The sequence below is a fragment of the Pseudophryne corroboree genome, chromosome 10 (genome assembly GCF_028390025.1).
Source record: "Pseudophryne corroboree isolate aPseCor3 chromosome 10, aPseCor3.hap2, whole genome shotgun sequence".
NCBI lineage: Eukaryota > Metazoa > Chordata > Amphibia > Anura > Myobatrachidae > Pseudophryne > Pseudophryne corroboree.
The window spans coordinates 374,661,438-374,683,716 of record NC_086453.1 but is presented as its reverse complement, the minus strand read 5'-3'; the positions used below and the strand labels follow the sequence as shown (position 1 = coordinate 374,683,716).

The 22,279-nt window shown below is 48.0% G+C and overlaps 1 protein-coding gene across 6 annotated transcripts in view; it reads left to right on the top strand.

Moving 5' to 3' along the window:
* The window catches only part of FEZ1 (fasciculation and elongation protein zeta 1), a 230,448-nt gene that overhangs the window by 164,024 nt on the left and 44,145 nt on the right, over nucleotides 1-22,279 (top strand). For 3 of the 6 annotated variants that reach the window (XR_010188707.1, XR_010188710.1, XM_063943777.1), the window contains 5 exons: nucleotides 4,121-4,207; nucleotides 16,591-16,756; nucleotides 19,868-20,163; nucleotides 20,266-20,346; nucleotides 21,767-21,842. Coding sequence is in view for 1 of the 6 variants with exons in the window: in XM_063943777.1 (XP_063799847.1) it covers nucleotides 4,121-4,207; nucleotides 16,591-16,756; nucleotides 19,868-20,163; nucleotides 20,266-20,346; nucleotides 21,767-21,842 (706 nt within the window). In the remaining 5 variants the exon portion in view is untranslated. The remainder of the gene's footprint in view (nucleotides 1-4,120; nucleotides 4,208-16,590; nucleotides 16,757-19,867; nucleotides 20,164-20,265; nucleotides 20,347-21,766; nucleotides 21,843-22,279) is intronic. The other 3 variants (XR_010188709.1, XR_010188708.1, XR_010188711.1) reach the window with 3 other exon arrangements.

The window sequence follows — 22,279 nt, the reverse complement described above, 5'->3', positions numbered from 1 at the left end:
TGAAACAATCATCGGAGGAGTAGAGAGAGAAGGACGTTATACAAGTCCTGAGGACTCTAATCTATTATTCAGACCTATCAGCAATTATGTTTTGCATATTGTAATAAGTGTCCATTGTTGGAGATGCTCTGGGAGGGATTGCACTCTCAGGCGCTCTTACTTTACTTTCCTGCTGTTCTAAAGGGAATTCTATAAATGGGATGTAATGTGCCGAGTTCCCCGTGTAAGAGCCGGATGTTGGTTCCACGCTGGCCTTCTAGACAGAAGCCATTTACTGGAAGACGCTGAATCAGTTATTGCTACAAGATCATTGTACATCACATAGTATTACTGACTGGCCAGTAAATGGGGCAACTGATAAACAGTGTCATTACTAACTGTATACTGGGGTCATTCCGAGATGATCGTAGCTGTGCTAAATTTTGCACAGCTACGATCATTGACACTGACATGCGGGGGGACGCCCAGCACAGGGCTAGTCCGCCCCGCATGTCAGTCCGGCCCCCTCCCCCTGCAGAAGTGCAAAGGCATCGCACAGCGGTGATACCTTTGCACTTCAAGAGTGGCTCCCGACCAGCGCAGCTTTAGCGTGCTGACCGGGAGCTACTCGTCGCTCCCCGGCCCGCAGCGGCTGCGTGTGACGTCACGCAGCCGCTGCGGCCCGTCCCCCGTTCGGTCCGGTCATGCCTGCATTGGCCGGACCGCGCCCACGAAACGGCGGCCAAATGCCACCCTTTCACCTCCTCCCGCCCAGCGATCGCCTCTGCCTTCGGCCGTCTGGCAGTTCTGACCCGATCGCACCGCTGCGATAAACTGCAGCGTGCGATTAGGTTAGAATGACCCCCACTACTGTACGTTCTTCAGGAAGGGGTAGTGGGCTCGTCTGGTGCAGTGTGCAAGCAATTACAGCTTGAGATGTTGGTCACAACACAAAGAATATAACTTTGACAAACTGTTCCGTAACCATGTCTAGGGATGTATGAAGCGGGAGGGGCTAAGCCTCCACATAGCCAATGCCATCCCAGAATGTAACTTTTACAGCAGCACAGAGTATTTCATGATATGATACTGTTGTGTGACTATTTCTAGGGATGTATGAAGTGGGAGGGGGCAGCAGGATCGCCCAAAATGCATTGTATGCTGTTCTTTTGCATACAATGTTTCTTGGGCGATCCCAGCCATGCCTGCGGGGTCGGACCAGATTTAATATGCAGCATATTCAGTCTGGAGGCTCTGATCCGATGCATGTTCCCGTACGCCAAATGCCCGAAATCGGATGAAATCGGGCATTATCGTCCTAGTGTATGAGGCCCTTAAGTGGTAACAGCAGCACAGAGTATTTCATGCCAGGAAATTGTTGTCATGCCAGGAAATATGGCTAGGGACATATGAAGCGGAAGGGGCTAAGCCAGTGCTTCCCAAACTTTTTTGAATCACGGCACCCCTAGGCCAAAAGTTTCTTATTGAGAAATTAGGGAATTTAAAAAAAAAATAATTTAATTAAGTAAAATGTGTTTACTGCATATGTCATCCTTAGGCTCAGTTATGGGGTGAGGGACAGGATTCGCTTCTGTTTGCCCACATATTTTATGATTGGCAGCCGTAAGAACTGGTTTTGCCTATTACATTCACCATAAATAATTTGAATTGGTCTTGGACCATCAATCCAAGGCACCGTGGGCGGCACCGAGGCGCCCCAGGGTACCACGGCACACAGTTTGGGAGCCAGTGGGCTAAGCCAACACATAACTAAAATCCAGAATATAAATAATAACAACAGCAGAACAGAGTATATATGGGTATCCGTGTCTAGGATGTATGCCGTGGGAGGGGCTAAGGCAACAGCCAATAGCAGCACCTACAGGGTAAGGGCAGCACAGTGTAGTGATGCGTGACCCCACGGTACTTAATTTTCATACCATAAAATGCTTTGCTGAATCTCACCTTTGGTGTGACGTTGCCCCGCACACTGAGCTGTACGTCTAATTTATGGAGGTATCTCCTGAGAACGGGGAGTAAACCGGCACCTTAATGTGCACTGAGCAGGCAATCAGGTCCTTTTGCCTGTATTTTCATCAAGTCCTTTGTATTTATTACCAGTAATTTATATAGTGCACACATATTCCGCAGCGCTGTACAGAGAATATTTGGCCGTTCACATCAGTCCCTTCCCCAGTGGAGCTTACACTCTATATAATCCCTATCACACGCACACACATTCACGCTAGGGTTAATTTTGTTGGGAGCCAATTAACCTACCAGTATATTTTTGGATTGTGGGAGGAAACCGGAGTACCCGGAGGAAACCCACGCAAGTGCAGGGAGAACATACAAACTCCACACAGTTAGGGTCATGGTGGGAATCGAACCCATGACCTCAGTGCTGTGAGGTGGTAATGCTAACCACTACACCATCCGTGCTGCCCATACTCTATTGCATCCTAGTATTTATCTGGCATTGCCCATTATACAGAGAACACTGGCTTTTATCCACTTCTGATACTCTATAACCTCTGTTCCAAGTACACTACAAGACATACCTCAACCATCATCCACCAGCTCCGCTGCCCCCCCCCGCAGAACACATGTGATAATGGCGCACCATCCTATAATAAACGTCTGTGTCACTTTTGTATGAAGATATGTCTGCACCGTGCATGGCCTTTCTAAAAATTCATAATGCATCTCACCTCTCCTCGGCCCTGGTCACTGCTTCCCATGCTCGAGTTCAAGATTTTGCCCGTGCTGCCCCCTTTCAGTGGAACGCGCTCCCCCGCTCCATTAGACTCTCCCCGACCTTGCAAAGCTTCAAACGGACAGTATAAACCCACCTATTCATCAAAGCGTACCCTCCCGATGCATAATCTAGTCCTGAGGCCGCTCCTCCATCCCCCTGCCTCATGTTTTGAACATCTCTGCTTTGCTTACATCCCACCATCAGGCTACCTCCCGCTTGCTTGCACCTCATGTCATCTGTCTGTCGCCCCTCCCCACTAGATTGTTAGCTCTTCAGAGCAGGGCCCTCTTTCTTCTTGTTATCTAAGCCCTCATCTCCTCACATATCACTCGCAGCTCTCTCCTACTCAGCGACCCTCTTTACCCGCTTTCTCTCCTGCTGGTAAAGGCTCATCTCTATCTATGGCCACCAGCCTCAAGTAGTACGATGATCACTCCCTCGCTACTTACATCTTAGCTGTATTATGTATGAGAATGTGAGGTGCTCTATGTTACCTGTACTCTATTTTTGTTATTTATTTACTGTAATGCTGAGTTTTTTCTCCCTGTACTGTCCTGTGTACGGTGCTGCAAAACACTTGTTCTGTTAATACTGGTGTCATAAGGACAAACTGACTCTCCACATTGATTTTATCAGGACGATAAGGGACTCGCTGCCACACATGTAAACAGAGCAGGCCTTAACCAATATGATGCCCTAGGCAAGATTTTGGCTGGTGCCCCCTAGCACCGCCGCTAGTTCTGCAGGAGATGCCTGGCATGAGTCAGCTGGCAGCTCTGCTAACGTCGGGCGCCTTTTGTTTATGAAAATGCATCTTATTTGCATTACTATGTGGCTAGGATGCACAAGCAGCTTCTGAATGATATGCGGCATGCCTATATTCTGTGTGCGACTGTGGCTGTATCTGCATATGCAATGCTACATTACAGTGATTTCCAGGAATACACATTTCGTATGCAGATACAGCCGCAGTCACACACAGAATATAGGCATGCTGCATATCATTTTAATCAGCAGAAGCTGCTGGTGCCCCTAAGCATACCAAATGCCCTAGGCATTTGCCTAGTTTGCCTATGCCTACGGCCGGCTCTGCATGTAAACCCATTACCAGTGTGTAACCATTCCTTATGTAAAGCATACATTTGACCCATATTGACCATTGTCTGTAGAGCCGGCTGTGAGACGGCAGGGCAGAGTCTGAATGCGTATTGTGGGAAGGTGAGACTGGTGCTTTCTGTCTTACTGCACTTTTGGTGCTGGTGTGTGCCACCGAGATACCGTATCCGTAACAGAACAATGTACAGGATGTACGCGGTTATAGAGAATAGCCGCCGTGTGTGGCTTTATCTATTGCTATGACATGGCTCCATCATCTCGTTCCAGTTCCATGAGAAAGAGGAGGAGGAGCTGAATGAGAAGAGTGAAAATGACTCTGGTATAAATGAGGAGCCCCTGCTGACCGCAGACCAGGTAACGCTCTGACTGACGGGGATAATTATATGAAGGCTTCAGTAACACGCTGCAATTATATGTTTCTTAGACCTTTTCTTAGCAAAGCAAAAAAAGCACAAAAATCATCCTGCACTGCAGGTGGGGCAGATGTAACATGTGCAGAGAAAAAAAAGAGGTGCACCAAGGTCGCTGGATGGCTAAGCTAAGCGACCCAAGTGGCCGACACAAACACCTGGCCCATCTAGGAGTGGCATCGCAGTGTCAGACAGGATGGCAGATTTAAAAAATAGTCCCCAAACAGCACATGATGCAAAGAAAAAAAGAGGTGCACCAAGGTCGCTGGATGGCTAAGCTAAGCGACCCAAGTGGCCGACACAAACACCTGGCCCATCTAGGAGTGGCACTGCAGTGTCAGACAGGATGGCAGATTTAAAAAATAGTCCCCAAACAGCACATGATGCAAAGAAAAAAAGAGGCGCAATGAGGTAGCTGTGTGACTAAGCTAAGCGACCCAAATGGCCGACACAAACACCTGGCCCATCTAGGAGTGGCACTGCAGTGTCAGACAGGATGGCAGATTTAAAAAATAGTCCCCAAACAGCACATGATGCAAAGAAAAAAAGAGGCGCAATGAGGTAGCTGTGTGACTAAGCTAAGCGACCCAAGTGGCCGACACAAACACCTGGCCCATCTAGGAGTGGCACTGCAGTGTCAGACAGGATGGCAGATTTAAAAAATAGTCCCCATACAGCACATGATGCAAAGAAAAAAAGAGGCGCACCAAGGTCGCTGTGTGACTAAGCTAAGCGACACAAGTGGCCGACACAAACACCTGGCCCATCTAGGAGTGGCACTGCAGTTTTCTAGCGAGAGGATGAGTTCTTCCATCCTCATGTGAATCTGAACCACTAGCCATGAACATAGGCCAGGGCCTCAGCCGTTCCTTGCCACTCCGTGTTGTAAATGGCATATTGGCAAGTTTACGCTTCTCATCAGATGCTTTTATTTTAGATTTTTGGGTCATTTTACTGAACTTTTGTTTTTTGGGTTTTACATGCTCTCTACTATGACATTGGGCATCGGCCTTGGCAGACGACGTTGATGGCATTTCATCGTCTCGGCCATGACTAGTGGCAGCAGCTTCAGCACGAGGTGGAAGTGGATCTTGATCTTTCCCTATTTTACCCTCCACATTTTTGTTCTCCATTTTTTAATGTGTGGAATTATATGCCAATAATATATCAATAGCAATGGCCTACTGTACCGTACTGCTATATATTATATACTGGTGGTCAGCAAAATTATGCACTGTCCTCCTACTTTATATACTGCGCACAACTAAAATGCACCACAGGCATGGATGGATAGTATGCTTGACGACACAGAGGTAGTAGAGCAGTGGCCTACTGTACCATACTGCTATATATTATATACTGGTGGTCAGCAAAATTATGCACTGTCCTCCTACTATATATACTGCGCACAACAACTAAAATGCACCACAGGTATGGATGGATAGTATACTTGACGACACAGAGGTAGGTAGAGCAGTGGCCTACTGTACCGTACTGCTATATATTATATACTGGTGGTCAGCAAAATTATGCACTGTACTCCTACTATATATACTGCGCACAACTAAAATGCACCAAAGGTATGGATGGATAGTATACTTGACGACACAGAGGTAGGTAGAGCAGTGGCCTACTGTACCGTACTGCTATATATTATATACTGGTGGTCAGCAAAATTATGCACTGTCCTCCTACTATATATACTGTGCACAACTAAAATGCACCACAGGTATGGATGGATAGTATTCTTGACGACACAGAGGTAGGTAGAGCAGTGGCCTACTGTACCGTACTGCTATATATTATATACTGGTGGTCAGCAAAATTATGCACTGTACTCCTACTATATATACTGCGCACAACTAAAATGCACCACAGGTATGGATGGATAGTATACTTGACGACACAGAGGTAGGTAGAGCAGTGGCCTACTGTACCGTACTGCTATATATTATATACTGGTGGTCAGCAAAATTATGCACTGTCCTCCTACTATATATACTGCGCACAACTAAAATGCACCACAGGTATGGATGGATAGTATACTTGACGACACAGAGGTAGGTAGAGCAGTGGCCTACTGTACCGTACTGCTATATATTATATACTGGTGGTCAGCAAAATTATGCACTGTACTCCTACTATATATACTGCGCACAACTAAAATGCACCAAAGGTATGGATGGATAGTATACTTGACGACACAGAGGTAGGTAGAGCAGTGGCCTACTGTACCGTACTGCTATATATTATATACTGGTGGTCAGCAAAATTATGCACTGTCCTCCTACTATATATACTGTGCACAACTAAAATGCACCACAGGTATGGATGGATAGTATTCTTGACGACACAGAGGTAGGTAGAGCAGTGGCCTACTGTACCGTACTGCTATATATTATATACTGGTGGTCAGCAAAATTATGCACTGTACTCCTACTATATATACTGCGCACAACTAAAATGCACCACAGGTATGGATGGATAGTATACTTGATGACACAGAGGTAGGTAGAGCAGTGGCCTACTGTACCGTACTGCTATATATTATATACTGGTGGTCAGCAAAATTATGCACTGTCCTCCTACTATATATACTGCGCACAACTAAAATGCACCACAGGTATGGATGGATAGTATACTTGACGACACAGAGGTAGGTAGAGCAGTGGCCTACTGTACCGTACTGCTATATATTATATACTGGTGGTCAGCAAAATTATGCACTGTCCTACTATATATACTGCGCACAACTAAAATGCACCACAGGTATGGATGGATAGTATACTTGACGACACAGAGGTAGGTAGAGCAGTGGCCTACTGTACCGTACTGCTATATATTATATACTGGTGGTCAGCAAAATTATGCACTGTACTCCTACTATATATACTGCGCACAACTAAAATGCACCACAGGTATGGATGGATAGTATACTTGACGACACAGAGGTAGGTAGAGCAGTGGCCTACTGTACCGTACTGCTATATATTATATACTGGTGGTCAGCAAAATTCTGCACTGTCCTCCTACTATATATACTGCGCACAACAACTAAAATGCACCACAGGTATGGATGGATAGTATACTTGACGACACAGAGGTAGGTAGAGCAGTGGCCTACTGTACCGTACTGCTATATATTTTATACTGGTGGTCAGCAAAATTATGCACTGTCCTCCTACTATATATACTGCGCACAACTAAAATGCACCACAGGTATGGATGGATAGTATACTTGACGACACAGAGGTAGGTAGAGCAGTGGCCTACTGTACCGTACTGCTATATATTTTATACTGGTGCTCAGCAAAATTATGCACTGTCCTCCTACTATATATACTGCGCACAACAACTAAAATGCACCACAGATATGGAAGGATAGTATACTTGACGACACAGAGGTAGGTAGAGCAGTGGCCTACTGTACCATACTGCTATATATTATATACTGGTGGTCACCAAAATTATGCACTGTCCTCCTACTATATATACTGCGCACAACTAAAATGCACCACAGGTATGGATGGATAGTATACTTGACGACACAGAGGTAGGTAGAGCAGTAGCCTACTGTACCGTACTGCTATATATTATATACTGGTGGTCAGCAAAATTATGCACTGTACTCCTACTATATATACTGCGCACAACTAAAATGCACCACAGGTATGGATGGATAGTATACTTGACGACACAGAGGTAGGTAGAGCAGTGGTTACTGTACCGTACTGCTATATATTATATACTGGTGGTCAGCAAAATTATGCACTGTCCTCCTACTATATATACTGCACACAACAAGTAAAATGCACCACAGGTATGGATGGATAGTATACTTGACGACACAGAGGTAGGTAGAGCAGTGGCCTACTGTACCGTACTGCTATATATTTTATACTGGTGGTCAGCAAAATTATGTACTGTCCTCCTACTATATATACTGCGCACAACAACTAAAATGCACCACAGATATGGAAGGATAGTATACTTGACGACACAGAGGTAGGTAGAGCAGTGGCCTACTGTACCGTACTGCTATATATTATATACTGGTGGTCAGCAAAATTATGCACTGTACTCCTACTATATATACTGCGCACAACTGAAATGCACCACAGGTATGGATGGATAGTATACTTGACGACACAGAGGTAGGTAGAGCAGTGGTTACTGTACCGTACTGCTATATATTATATACTGGTGGTCAGCAAAATTATGCACTGTTCTCCTACTATATATACTGCGCACAACAACTAAAATGCACCACAGGTATGGATGGATAGTATACTTGACGACACAGAGGTAGGTAGAGCAGTGGCCTACTGTACCGTACTGCTATATATTATATACTGGTGGTCAGCAAAATTCTGCACTGTCCTCCTACTATATATACTGCGCACAACAACTAAAATGCACCACAGGTATGGATGGATAGTATACTTGACGACACAGAGGTAGGTAGAGCAGTGGACTACTGTACCGTACTGCTATATATTATATACTGGTGGTCAGCAAAATTATGCACTGTACTCCTACTATATATATACTGCGCAAAACTTAAATGCACCACAGGTATGGATGGATACTATACTTGACGACACAGAGGTAGGTAGAGCAGTGGACTACTGTACTGTACTGATATAATACTGGTGGTCACTGGTCAGCAAAATTCTGCACTGTCCTCCTACTATATACTACAATGCAGCACAGATATGGAGCGTTTTTCAGGCAGAGAACGTATAATACTGGTGGTCACTGGTCAGCAAAACTCTGCACTGTCCTCCTACTGTATAATACTGGTGGTCCCCAGTCCCCACAATAAAGCACACTGAGCACAGATATTTGCAGCACACTGAGCACAGATATGGAGCGTTTTTCAGTCAGAGAACGTAGATATTTGCAGCACACTGAGCACAGATATTTGCAGCACACTGAGCACAGATATTTGCAGCACACTGAACACAGCTGAGAGAATGCTGCACACGTTCTCTCCCTATCATCTCCAATGCACGAGTGAAAATGGCAGCAACGCGCGGCTCCTTATATAGAATACGAATCTCGCGAGAATACGACAGCGGGATGATGACGTTCGGGCGCGCTCGGGTTAACCGAGAAAGGCGGGAAGATTCGAGTCTGCCTCGGAACCGTGTAAAATGGGTGAAGTTCGGGGGGGTTCGGATCCCGAGGAACCGAACCCGCTCATCTCTAGTTTTTACCCATGAGTGTACTTTTTTGGTTCGCTAACAGACCTGAATAACCCCCATTGAGCATAATTAGTGGTTTAGTCCATTATATTCACTTTAGATATAATTCCACCCAAATCGGTGTTATGTGGATTTCGGCATTGCAAGATATGCAGGTGGTCCCCTGGTGTGCCCTGACACCGACTTCCGCACCCCCCCATCTTGTGCACGCCTGCTGAGGGAGAGGTGTGTGTGGGGTGACATCTGCCTGCGTAGAGGTGAAATAACACGCTACGGGCACGGTGGCGCGCTACGCGTGCCACACTATTTTATTCTCCCTCCAGAGGGGTCGTGGACCCCCACGAGGGAGAATAAGTGTCGGTATGCCGGCTGTCGGGATCCCGGCGCCGGTATACTGTGCGCCGGGATCCCGTCAGTCGGCATACTGAAGACCACCCCTGGGACCTTATATAGACAGGTGTGTGCCTTTCCAAATCATGTCCAATCAACTGAATTTACCACAGGTGGACGCCAATTAAGCTGTAGGAACATCTCAAGGATGATCAGTGGAAACAGGATGCACCTGAGCTCAATTTTGAGCTTTATGGCAAAGGCTGGGAATACTTATGTACATGTGATGTCTATGGTGGTCATTCCGAGTTGATCGCTAGCTAGCAGTTTTTAGCAGCCGTGCAAACGCTATGCCGCCTCCCACTGGGAGTGTATTTTAGCTTAGCAGAAGTGTGAACGAAAGGATCGCACAACAGCTACAAAATAATTTTGTGCAGTTTCAGCGTAGCTTCAGACCTACTCAGCGCTTGCGATCACTTCAGACTGTTCAGTTCCTGTTTTGACGTAACAAACACGCCCTGCGTTCGCCCAGCCATGTCTGCGTTTTTCCTGGCACGCCTGCGTTTTTTTGAACACTCCCTGAAAACGGTCAGTAGACACCCAGAAATGCCCACTTCCTGTCAATCACTCTGCGGCCAGCAGTGCGACTGAAAAGCTTCGTTAGACCCTGTGCAAAACTACATCGTTCGTTGTAATAGTACGTCGTGCGTGTGCATTGCGCCGCATACGCATGCGCAGAAGTGACTTTTTTTGCCTCAATGCTGCGCAGCGAACTAATGCAGCTAGCGATCAACTCGGAATGACCACCTTAGTTTTTTATTTTGAGTAAATCTGCACAAATCTCCAGAAACACCCACTTTCTGTCAATCACATTACGATCACCAGAACGAAGAAAAAACCTCGTAATGCCGTGAGTAAAATTCCTAACTGCATAGCAAATTTACTTGGCGCAGTCGCAGTGCGAACATTGCGCATGCGCAGTTAGCGGAAAATCTCTGCGATGCGAAGAAAATTACCGAGCGAACAACTCGGAATGACCACCATTGTGTGTATAATGTTTTGGGGGGAAAAATGAATTTATTCCACTTTTGGAATAAGTCTGTAACATAGCAAAATGTGGAAAAAGTGAAGCGCTGTGAATACTTTCCGGATGCACTATGCTTTCATCTTTTTTGCTTTCGGTTTGGTGAGCGCTCTGATCTTGTAGATGTCGCCGTACTTTGGGCCATATTCAATTAGCAGTGATAACGGACTTTTCACGTGAAAAGCAATTACAGCCTATTCAATTATCCTGGAAAATTTATCGGTGATCATGTTTTCACTAATTTCACTTCACCTTCTCTGAAGCAGGTGAAAAGTTGGGAAAAGTCACTATTTTAAGGTAAAAATGTTTGGATATGGTACAGAACTCCTGGGACACCCCCCTTTATGACTAATTAGGCACGTTGAAGTTTTTAATTATTTTTAATTGGCCAATAATGACATGTCATTTTTGGGGTGAAAAAGTAAAAAGTGATGGAAATTGGGGTTCAAGGTATGGGACAGGTATATTGGGGTGCTTTATGAGTGGGACAGGTGTTTTTTAGGCTTGCAGATGGGAGTAATCGGTCTGTTTCCACTTTTTTTTAAAGTACCCTAAAATGACCCAAATATATACTTATACCCATTTTCATGTACCCCAAATTTAGTGAGAGCATTTATTTTGCTAAAAAAAACTTGCTTTCTATCATTTTTTTGCATTTTTAAAAAAATGCATATAACCGCCATTTCACACAATTTAAGTCCCCAAAAACTCTCTAATGTGATCTCTAACACACTTCTCTTCTGTTTTCCTATGTTAGTTTAGCATTTTTGGGGTACAGGCTGATTTCCCCATTTTCACCTGCACTTTTCACTGCAAGAATTTTCACGTGAAACCCGGTCGGAATTGAATAGGTCGAAAAATGGAGCGTTTTCGCGGCAATTTTCGGCCGATTGCCGCGAAAAATTTTCGGGCGAAAAATTGCCGCGAATTTGCGGATAATTGAATACCCTAGTTTGTATGTGATAATAATGGCCTAAATGCAGCAGGTGAGGACGGTGTCAGGATTGCTGTAGTAGTGAAACCTGGAGAGGCCTGGGAGCAGGAACACGGGGTACCTCTACACCATATGTCGTGCCTGGTGCCCCGGCTAACGTGTGTGTGTGTGTGTGTGTGTGTGTGTGTGTGCGCGCGCGCACAGCATGGTGATATACACAGGTACATTAGAGCCAGGCTGCCTGTGTAGTGAGGACGTCATTGCACCGCTGTGTGTGCACAGAGATTGCTGCCTTGGAAACGAGTCGGAGCCCTGTAATCTATCACCCCATGTCACATCTCTCTCTGTATGTGCCCACCAGCGCTAGATGCTCTGTAACTATTTGTGTCACAGCGACATCGCTGAAGATTTATCTCTTTGTGTTATCCCACTGCTCACAGACCCGTCACACCGTACGCTGTGCAGCTGCGTAATGTAATAACAGCACGGAGGCCTCCAATCGCCAGGTTCCAGCTCCTTCCCCCTGTGAATGTTATACAGCGTTGTATACACTGTAACGCTGCACTAGTATCTTCATGAGATGCAGTAGCCACACTCCCGCACTTGTAGTTTGCACAGATTACGAGGGGTGTGCGGTAAGTTTCCACATGCACAAAAAGTATTACAGTATATTTACAGACAACGGTAGGGGCCTATTTATTAACAGTACCCGCAGTGTGATCATCGTGCTGAAAATAAATCACTTATTGCCTGTATTTGTATTTTACTAAAGCAGCACAGCATTACTCCTGCTCTGATACTGGTCCGCAGTGGTGCAATATCACTCACGTCTTTGCCGGGCTGCGGTGTGTATGAGTGAGCCAGGCTGCAGTGCATCTGAAAGGCCAGATTTGGGGGCTTGGGAACGAAATCCCGGCACACAGCTTTCCAACGGACAGGTTCCTTACAGCTGAATCCCAACATTCAAAGTTCCTACGGATCCTGATGAGTATGTTAGCCTAACCCTAACCGTCCCCTCCCGCAGCCTAACCCTAACCGTCCCCTCCCGCAGCCTAACCCTAACCGCCCCCTCCTGCATCCTAACCGTTCCCCTCCTGCAGCCTATCCCTAACCGTCTCCTCCCGCAGCCTATCCCTAACCGTCCCCTCCCCCAGCCTATCCCTAACCGTCCCCTCCCCCAGCCTATCCCTAACCGCCCCCTCCCGCAGCCTATCCCTAACCGGTCTCCTCCCGCAGCCTATCCCTAACCGTCCCCTCCCACAGCCTATCCCTAACCATCCCCTCCCCCAGCCTATCCCTAACCGTTCCCCTCCCGCAGCCTATCCCTAACCATCCCCTCCCACAGCCTATCCCTAACCGTCCCCTCCCCCAGCCTATCCCTAACCGCCCCCTCCCGCTGCCTATCCCTAACCGCCCCCTCCCGCTGCCTATCCCTAACCGTCCCCTCCCGCAGCCTATCCCTAACCGTCCCCTCCCGCAGCCTATCCCTAACCGTTCCCCTACCGCAGCCTATCCCTAACCGTTCCCCCTCCCGCAGCCTATCCCTAACCGTTCCCCTCCCGCAGCCTATCCCTAACCATCCCCTCCCACAGCCTATCCCTAACCGTCCCCTCCCCCAGCCTATCCCTAACCGCCCCCTCCCGCTGCCTATCCCTAACCGCCCCCTCCCGCTGCCTATCCCTAACCGTCCCCTCCCGCAGCCTATCCCTAACCGTCCCCTCCCACAGCCTATCCCTAACCGTTCCCCTACCGCAGCCTATCCCTAACCGTTCCCCCTCCCGCAGCCTATCCCTAACCGTTCCCCTCCCGCAGCACCTATCCCTAACCGTCCCCTCCCGCATCCTATCCCTAACCGTCCCCTCCCGCATCCTATCCCTAACCGTCCCCTCCCGCATCCTATCCCTAACCGTCCCCTCCCGCATCCTATCCCTAACCGTCCCCTCCCGCATCCTATCCCTAATCGTCCCCTCCCGCATCCTATCCCTAACCGTCCCCTCCCGCATCCTATCCTTAACCGCCCCCTCCCGCAGCCTATCCCTAACCGTTCCCCCTCCCGCAGCCTATCCCTAACCGTTCCCCTCCCGCAGCCTATCCCTAACCATCCCCTCCCACAGCCTATCCCTAACCGTCCCCTCCCCCAGCCTATCCCTAACCGCCCCCTCCCGCTGCCTATCCCTAACCGCCCCCTCCCGCTGCCTATCCCTAACCGTCCCCTCCCGCAGCCTATCCCTAACCGTCCCCTCCCACAGCCTATCCCTAACCGTTCCCCTACCGCAGCCTATCCCTAACCGTTCCCCCTCCCGCAGCCTATCCCTAACCGTTCCCCTCCCGCAGCACCTATCCCTAACCGTCCCCTCCCGCATCCTATCCCTAACCGTCCCCTCCCGCATCCTATCCCTAACCGTCCCCTCCCGCATCCTATCCCTAATCGTCCCCTCCCGCATCCTATCCCTAACCGTCCCCTCCCGCATCCTATCCTTAACCGTCCCCTCCCGCAGCCTATCCCTAACCGTTCCCCCTCCCGCAGCCTATCCCTAACCGTTCCCCTCCCGCAGCACCTATCCCTAACCGTCCCCTCCTGCATCCTATCCCTAACCGTCCCCTCCCGCATCCTATCCCTAACCGTCCCCTCCCGCATCCTATCCCTAATCGTCCCCTCCCGCATCCTATCCCTAACCGTCCCCTCCCGCATCCTATCCTTAACCGTCCCCTCCCGCAGCCTAACCCTAACTGTTCCCCTCCCGCAGCCTAACCCTAACCGTTCCCCTCCCGCAGCCTATCCCTAACCGTTCCCCTCCTGCAGCGCCTATCCCTAACCGTCCCCTCCCGCAGCCTATCCCTAACCGGTCCCCTCCCGCAGCCTATCCCTAACCGTCCCCTCCCCCTCCTATCCCTAACCGTTTTCCTCCCGCAGCCTATCCCTAACCATCCCCTCCCACAGCCTATCCCTAACCGTACCCTCCCCCAGCCTATCCCTAACCGCCCCCTCCCGCTGCCTATCCCTAACCGTCCCCTCCCGCAGCCTATCCCTAACCGTCCCCTCCCACAGCCTATCCCTAACCGTTCCCCTACCGCAGTCTATCCCTAACCGTTCCCCCTCCCGCAGCCTATCCCTAACCATTCCCCTCCCGCAGTACCTATCCCTAACCGTCCCCTCCCGCATCCTATCCCTAACCGTCCCCTCCCGCATCCTATCCCTAACCGTCCCCTCCCGCATCCTATCCCTAATCGTCCCCTCCCGCATCCTATCCCTAACCGTCCCCTCCCGCATCCTATCCTTAACCGTCCCCTCCCGCAGCCTATCCCTAACCGTTCCCCCTCCCGCAGCCTATCCCTAACCGTTCCCCTCCCGCAGCACCTATCCCTAACCGTCCCCTCCCGCATCCTATCCCTAACCGTCCCCTCCCGCATCCTATCCCTAATCGTCCCCTCCCGCATCCTATCCCTAACCGCCCCCTCCCGCATCCTATCCTTAGCCGTCCCCTCCCGCAGCCTAACCCTAACTGTTCCCCTCCCGCAGCCTATCCCTAACCGTTCCCCTCCCGCAGCCTATCCCTAACCGTTCCCCTCCTGCAGCGCCTATCCCTAACCGTCCCCTCCCGCAGCCTATCCTTAACCGCCCCCTCCCGCAGCCTATCCTTAACCGTTCCCTCCTGCAGCCTAACCATTCCCTCCCGCAGCCTATCCTTAACCGTTCCCTCCCGCAGCCTATCCTTAACCGTTCCCTCCCGCAGCCTATCCCTAACTGTCCCCTCCCGCATCCTAACCGTTCCCTCCCGCAGCCTATCCCTAACCGTCCCCTCCCACAGCCTATCCCTATCCATCCCCTCCCGCAGCTTATCCCTAGCCGTTCCCTCCCGCAGCCTATCCCTAGCCGTCCCCTCCCTCACTCTAACCTCTCCCCTCCCGCATCCTAACCCGAACCAAATATCATTCCCCTCCCGCAGCCTAAAGGCTCGGACGGATCAGATGAAAACTGGCCAAATCGTCTGTGATTTGACATGAGGTTGGATCCTATGCGCGTTCCCATGCGCATCGGAGTCAGAGGTCGGATGTGCTGCACGTCCGACCACCGACTTGGGGTGGGCTGTGGCAGGGGGGGAACGGGATCGCATGCGACATATCACATGCAAAAGGACGGCATACGATCCTGCGAGCGGCTCAAGGGGCATCGGCTGCAATTTCTCCCGTAGCAGAAATCGCACCTGTGTATTGCGGCCCTAACCATAGCACTAACCCTAACCACAGTATTTACTTCCAGAATCCGTCTGCATTTTGAGCGTCGGGATTCCGCTGCTTGGATCCTGAACGTTGGTATACTGTGCCCCAGGACATTAACTACATGTCTATTTGGGCTCTCAATTATATGAATGTACTGAGCTAAAAAAAAAAAAAGCCTGTAAACATTCTGTATATTCAGGATTGCATAATTGTTAGACATGAATTCATTACAATGCTGCATTCTCGCCCACAAATCATCTTTGCTTGGTTCCTGTTACTTGATACGATGACTGTTTTGTTCCCAATTGTAATGTGCAGCAGAATATGATGTCGCTACACAAGGGACTGGTAATAGAGGATAAATAATGGGATGGGCCGTTCTCCTCGGAGCTGATATTGGCTATGAAACAGACTTTCCCAGAAATATGGCATTATGTAGTTAGCAACGCGTAGGCAGTAATGCGATGCCGGGTGCTGTGGATGTAAGAGACAGGAGCACAGTGCTGACATATACACTATAAGCAGCAGCTAGCTGTGCCTTGTGATTGCAGGTGATTGAAGAGATTGAGGAGATGATGCAGAACTCCCCAGACCCGGAGGAAGAGCTCGATGAGGAGGAGAAGGACCTTGAAGACATCAGCTCTCACTCAGACGCCATCCTCCTCCAGGAGATGCAGGCTCTGAGCCAGACCTTCAATAATAACTGGACCGCTGAGGGTAAGGCCCTATCCCCAGATCAGTCAGCCTATATATAAAAGCTGCCACTTCAGAGCAATCCAACCAGAATACTGAGAAACAGAGAATCTATTACTAATTCATGTCACTTGGATGTAGAATGGGCTCGTGCACTGAGCTCTACACATCACCAGGGCACACTTCCATAATCTGCAGTGTTATTGTATTTCCAGGGCTGCAAAGCGTAGTCAGGCTGCCCCCTGGTGGGTGTTAGCTGTATCTGATCAGGCTTCTTTAAACAAAGGACATTGGGGGTCATTCCGAGTTGATCGCTAGCTGCATTTGTTCGCAGCGCAGCGATCAGGCTAAAAAACAGCAGTTCTGCGCATGCGTATGCGGCGCAATGCGCACGCGTGTCATTCGGGCACAACGAACAATGTGTTTTGCACAGGGTCTAGCGAAGCTTTTCAGTCGCACTGCTGGCCGCAGAGTGATTGACAGGAAGTGGGCGTTTCTGGGTGTCAACTGACCGTTTTCAGGGAGTGTTCGAAAAAACGCAGGCAAGGCAGGAAAAACGCAGGCGTGGCTGTGCGAACGCTGGGCGGGTTTGTGACGTCAAAACAGGAACTGAACAGTCTGAAGTGATTGCAAGCGCTGAGTAGGTTTTGAGCTACTCTAAAACGGAACAAAAAAACTTTGCCGCCGCTCTGCGATCCTTTCGTTCGCACTTCTGCTAAGCTAAAATACACACCCAGTGGGCGGCGGCATAGCGTTTGCACGGCTGCTAAAAACTGCTAGCGAGCGATCAACTCGGAATGACCCCCAATACTACAAAAACTGAGATCAATACAAGTGTGGAATTCCTGCAATTATTAGTTTTATGAAACATTTACTATATTATAATTGGTAAAAAAAGAAAAAAGGATAGATAACATATTGAATATCCTAAAATAATTTTATCCTCATTTGGAAGCTGGTGCTTTAAAATAATTTAATCTGCTCATTAGTAACTTTTAAAATTCGACGCAAACAGGGGATGTTGCGGAAAATGTACATCCGTTTTGGAAATTACACCATATTTAAAGGGACCAAGGAGCCCAAACAAGAGAGCTGGGGGTATATTCATCATGAAAAAAATTGTGAACCGAGAATTTTTAGTTTACAATTTTCAGCCTTCTCGCTCACAATTTTTTCAGAATTCACCATTTCTGTTAAACAAATTTATCACTTCCGAAAAACTGCTCCTTTTGCGGAGACCGTTTTTTGGAAAGTGATATATTTCTTCTTATAGAAGTGGTGCACCCCCCCCCCCCCCCTCTCTGCAATCCACTCCCCTACTGCATAGTCACTGCCAGTTTTGCAGTGCAGCCAGGGATGGATCTAGACTTTTCTTTAGGGGGGGCGGTTTACTGTTTAATCTTGACTCCTCCCTCTACAGTCCCAACTCCTCCCATCTGCAATCCTAACTCCTCCTCTCTCAATTCTGACTGAACTTTTTGAGTGAGACTGAGATAGAGCTTTGTGATTGTTCTATGTACATGTGACTGTGCTATGGGGTAATTGTATTTATTAGCCCTAGTACCCACACACCAGCAAGTGAGGGGCAAATGCTCTGTAACCCTTGCTCTCCTGGCTCCTCTGTGCTGCTGTGGTATAAGCTGCAGCACATCGTTCTGCCTCAGGCTCTCCCAGGAGAGCTTTCTTCTGCTCAAAAGTGGGCGTGGCTATGACTGTGTTAGGGGGGCGGTTGCCCCCTTCGCCCACCCCCTAAATCCGGCCCTGAGTGCAGCCTCCCCCCTGTACCGGGATGTGATCAGCGGCGTCGCCCCATACTTCCCGACATAATACAATGACAGTGCAACCCCCATCCGCCGGTAAATTGACTGGCTGGCTGGCTGGCGGCTCACTGCAGCGGTGCCTCCCCCCAAAGTCTCAAAATCCTTAACTGAATTCAGAGATTTACGCTGGATTAGGTAACGATATACAGATAATGAAACAGAGGAGATAATGTTATTGGTTTCAGTTTATGAATGAAATGGGAATAGCGTCTGCTCAAGGCTTAGGTTTGCATGAAGTAATTTCCCCAATTCTGATTTACAAAACACAACGTTAACCTGATACAGACAGGATCTAGTAAAAAGCCCCTGAAATAGTTATATGACCTCCGGCTGTGATCAGCTGTATAGTGTATACTGTATATACTCTGTTTATTTCTGACACTATGTCTGCTAGACTTATTATCACACAGTCTAAGGTAAGACTGTTCGTTCTTCTTTTCTTTAAGTGCCATTTACATCTACAAAGACAATTGATAGATTTCAGTGTGTCACTAGTTTAATCAACTAATTATAATGTCCGTTATGAACATTGTCATGAACTTGGTAGACCTATCCTGATAGGCTGGTGCAGCGCCCCTGGGTTCCCAGTCTAAGGGAGAGTCTGGTACCCCTGTGCCAAGGACAAATGCCACCCTAAAATGAGCCCCTACAGAGAGAATTGACCTATGAATGTTTTCCCTAATGGATACTTCCACTTGTCACGTATTTATTCTGGTAGTACTAATAACAATGTTACGTATTACAGGTTGAGTATCCCATATCCAAATATTACGAAATACGGAATATTCCGAAATACCGATTTTTTTGCGTGAGACTGAGATAGTGAAACCTTTGTTTTCTGATGGTTCAATGTACACAAACTTTGTTTAATGCACAAATTATTAAAAATATTGTATTAAATGACCTTCAGGCTGTGTGTATAAGAAACATAAATGCATTCTGTGCTTAGAATTAGGTCCCATCCCCATGATATCTCATTATGGTATGCAATTATTCCAATATACAGAAAAATCCGATATCCACAATACTTCCGGTCCCAAGCATTTTGGATAAGGGATACTCAACCTGTAGTACCGGAGACCTTGTAACACTGAGCCGTGTCACATCTTCAGCTGTTGACAAGCAGCGTCATTACCGCTAATAATTTGGTGACCTCCTACAATTGCCAGCATCACAGCCAGCGTCAGCCAAGCTCCCACCTCCCGTCTGCCAGCGCACACCATCGCAAGCCATTGTGTTCAGCCTTTAGTTACTGCATCTTACATACATTGTCCGTCATCACTACATGAATAACCTGTAAATAATGGTGTTACAGATGTCCTAGTCTCACCTCCAGCAGGTCTGCAGCACATGAATGTCCTGGAGCTGACGCAGCTGCTGGACCGCGTGGAGAGAGCGATCTGCGACTTCTCTGAAGAACTGATCCAGCAGCTGGCCCGGCGGGATGAGCTGGAGTTTGAGAAGGAGGTGAAGAATTCCTTCATCACGGCTCTCCTGGAGGTCCAGAACAAGCAGAAGGAGCAGAGAGAGCTGGTGAAAAAGAGGAGAAAAGAGAAAGGCCTCAGCTTGCAGAGCAATCGCCCTGAGAGGAACGGGCAAATGCCCCTGAAGGTACCCGAGTAGTAATATTGCAGATGGTGATACTTCAGCTATTGTTCTCTCTCTCTCTTTCCTTACTGTAACCGTTCTGACACATGGTGTCCTCTTCCCCAGCGTTTCAGCATGGAGGGGATCTCCAATATTCTGCAGACCGGAATCAGACAAACGTTTGGTAATTCGGGAAACGAGAAGCAGGTGAGAGCAGCCAACCCGTGAACAGTGCGGTTTTGGTAATTAAAAAAAAATTACTACATTAAACTGCCTCAGTTGCGCTGACTGTAGAAACTAATGCCCTTATTTATCAATGAGTGATAAATTTCACTGTGAGTGATAAATTGCACCAGCCAATCAGCTGCTAACTTCCATGTCACAGGCTGGGTTTGAAAAATGACAGTTAGGTGCGGATTGGCTGGTGCAATTTATCACTCACAGTGAAATTTATAAATTGATAAATAAGGGCAAAAGTTTCTTATCCAGTCATTACCTTGCCATGTCTTTCTACTTATCATCTCTGGAACTCTCTACCTCTCCCTATTAGACTCTCCTCCTCTCTACAAAACTTCAAACGGCTCTCAATACCCACTTCTTCACCAAACCCAGCCATCTATCATCCCAACCCTCTCTCCCATGCTCACTGTTTACCCCACCTGTGTCACCCCTGTCTGTCTGCCCCTCCCCTATTGAGTGTAAGCTCTCACGAGCAGGGCCCTCTCCCTTCATGGCCTTTTCCTTCTCTCACTTATACTATCACCTACCCTATAACTCCCTACAGCGGCCCCTCACCCTTGGTTGCTGCCACCTTGTTGCTTATTTAAGTGTCATGTCTGCCGATGCAGTAATGTTTATATATGTACCTATCCTACGTTGTGTTATACTGTGAGTCGCTGTTTTCTTGTTTTACTCATTTGTTTATGTACTTTGAAAGTTGCTGCAGAACCGTTGTGGCGCCATATTAATAAAGGATAATAATAGTTGCTGTTCCTATGACACAAACATGTCTGAGTTGTAGCTGGATATGGGGGGTCATTCCGAGTTGTTCGCTCGAAGCTGCTTTTAGCAGCTTTGCACACGCTAAGCCACCGCCTACTGGGAGTGAATCTTAGCTTATCAAAATTGCGAACGAAAGATTAGCAAAATTGCGATTAGACACTTCTTAGCAGTTTCTGAGTAGCTCCAGACTTACTCGGCATCTGCGATCAGTTCAGTCAGTTTCATTCCTGGTTTGACGTCACAAACACACCCAGCGTTCGCCCAGACACTCCTCCGTTTCTCCAGCCACTCCCGCGTTTTTCCCAGAAACGGCAGCGTTTTTTCACACACTCCCATAAAACGGACAGTTTCCGCCCAGAAACACCCACTTCCTGTCAATCACATTACGATCACCAGAACGAAGAAAAAAACTCGTAATGCCGTGAGTAAAATACCTAACTGCATAGCAAATTTACTTGACGCAGTCGCACTGCGGACATTGCGCATTAGCGACTAATCGCTCCGTTGCGAGAAAAAAATGATGAGCGAACAACTCGGAATGACCCCCATGGTTTCTCCTCATAATAAAGGGATCTTAGTGATGTATGTATAAGACATTGACATGTGTTGGTGGCGTCTCTTGCAGTACCTGAACACAGTCATCCCGTATGAGAAGAAGATCGCGCCCCCGTCTGTTGAAGACTTGCAGATGCTGACAAACAGTAAGGCTGCCCCTAGCGCCAAGTTGATTCATTTATTAAACATAGTATATTTAGCAGGTTTACCTGATTAAAAAGGTGTAGCGTTATTGTGGTGATAAGATAGAGCGATTGAGATGTGCCTTTTTTTTTTTGCGGTGCAAATTCATGAAGCAAAATAAATAAATGGTATTCACCAAATTAGGGCTCTTGTAGACTTGGCCGCATTTTATTTTTCACAAGCAAATTCAGGAAATGTCAGAAAAAACACAATGACATGCATATGTTCAGACACCCACCACATCCTTAGCCGTTATGCCAGGTATACTGCAGGAGTAATCACTGTGCAGGAGCAGACTGGGCAACAAAAGTAGCCCTGGAAAAAGTGGCCCCAAGTAGGCAGGACCAAATAAAATGTAGGTGGAACAAACACACAGGTAGGTTCATGCACATTCTTCCTA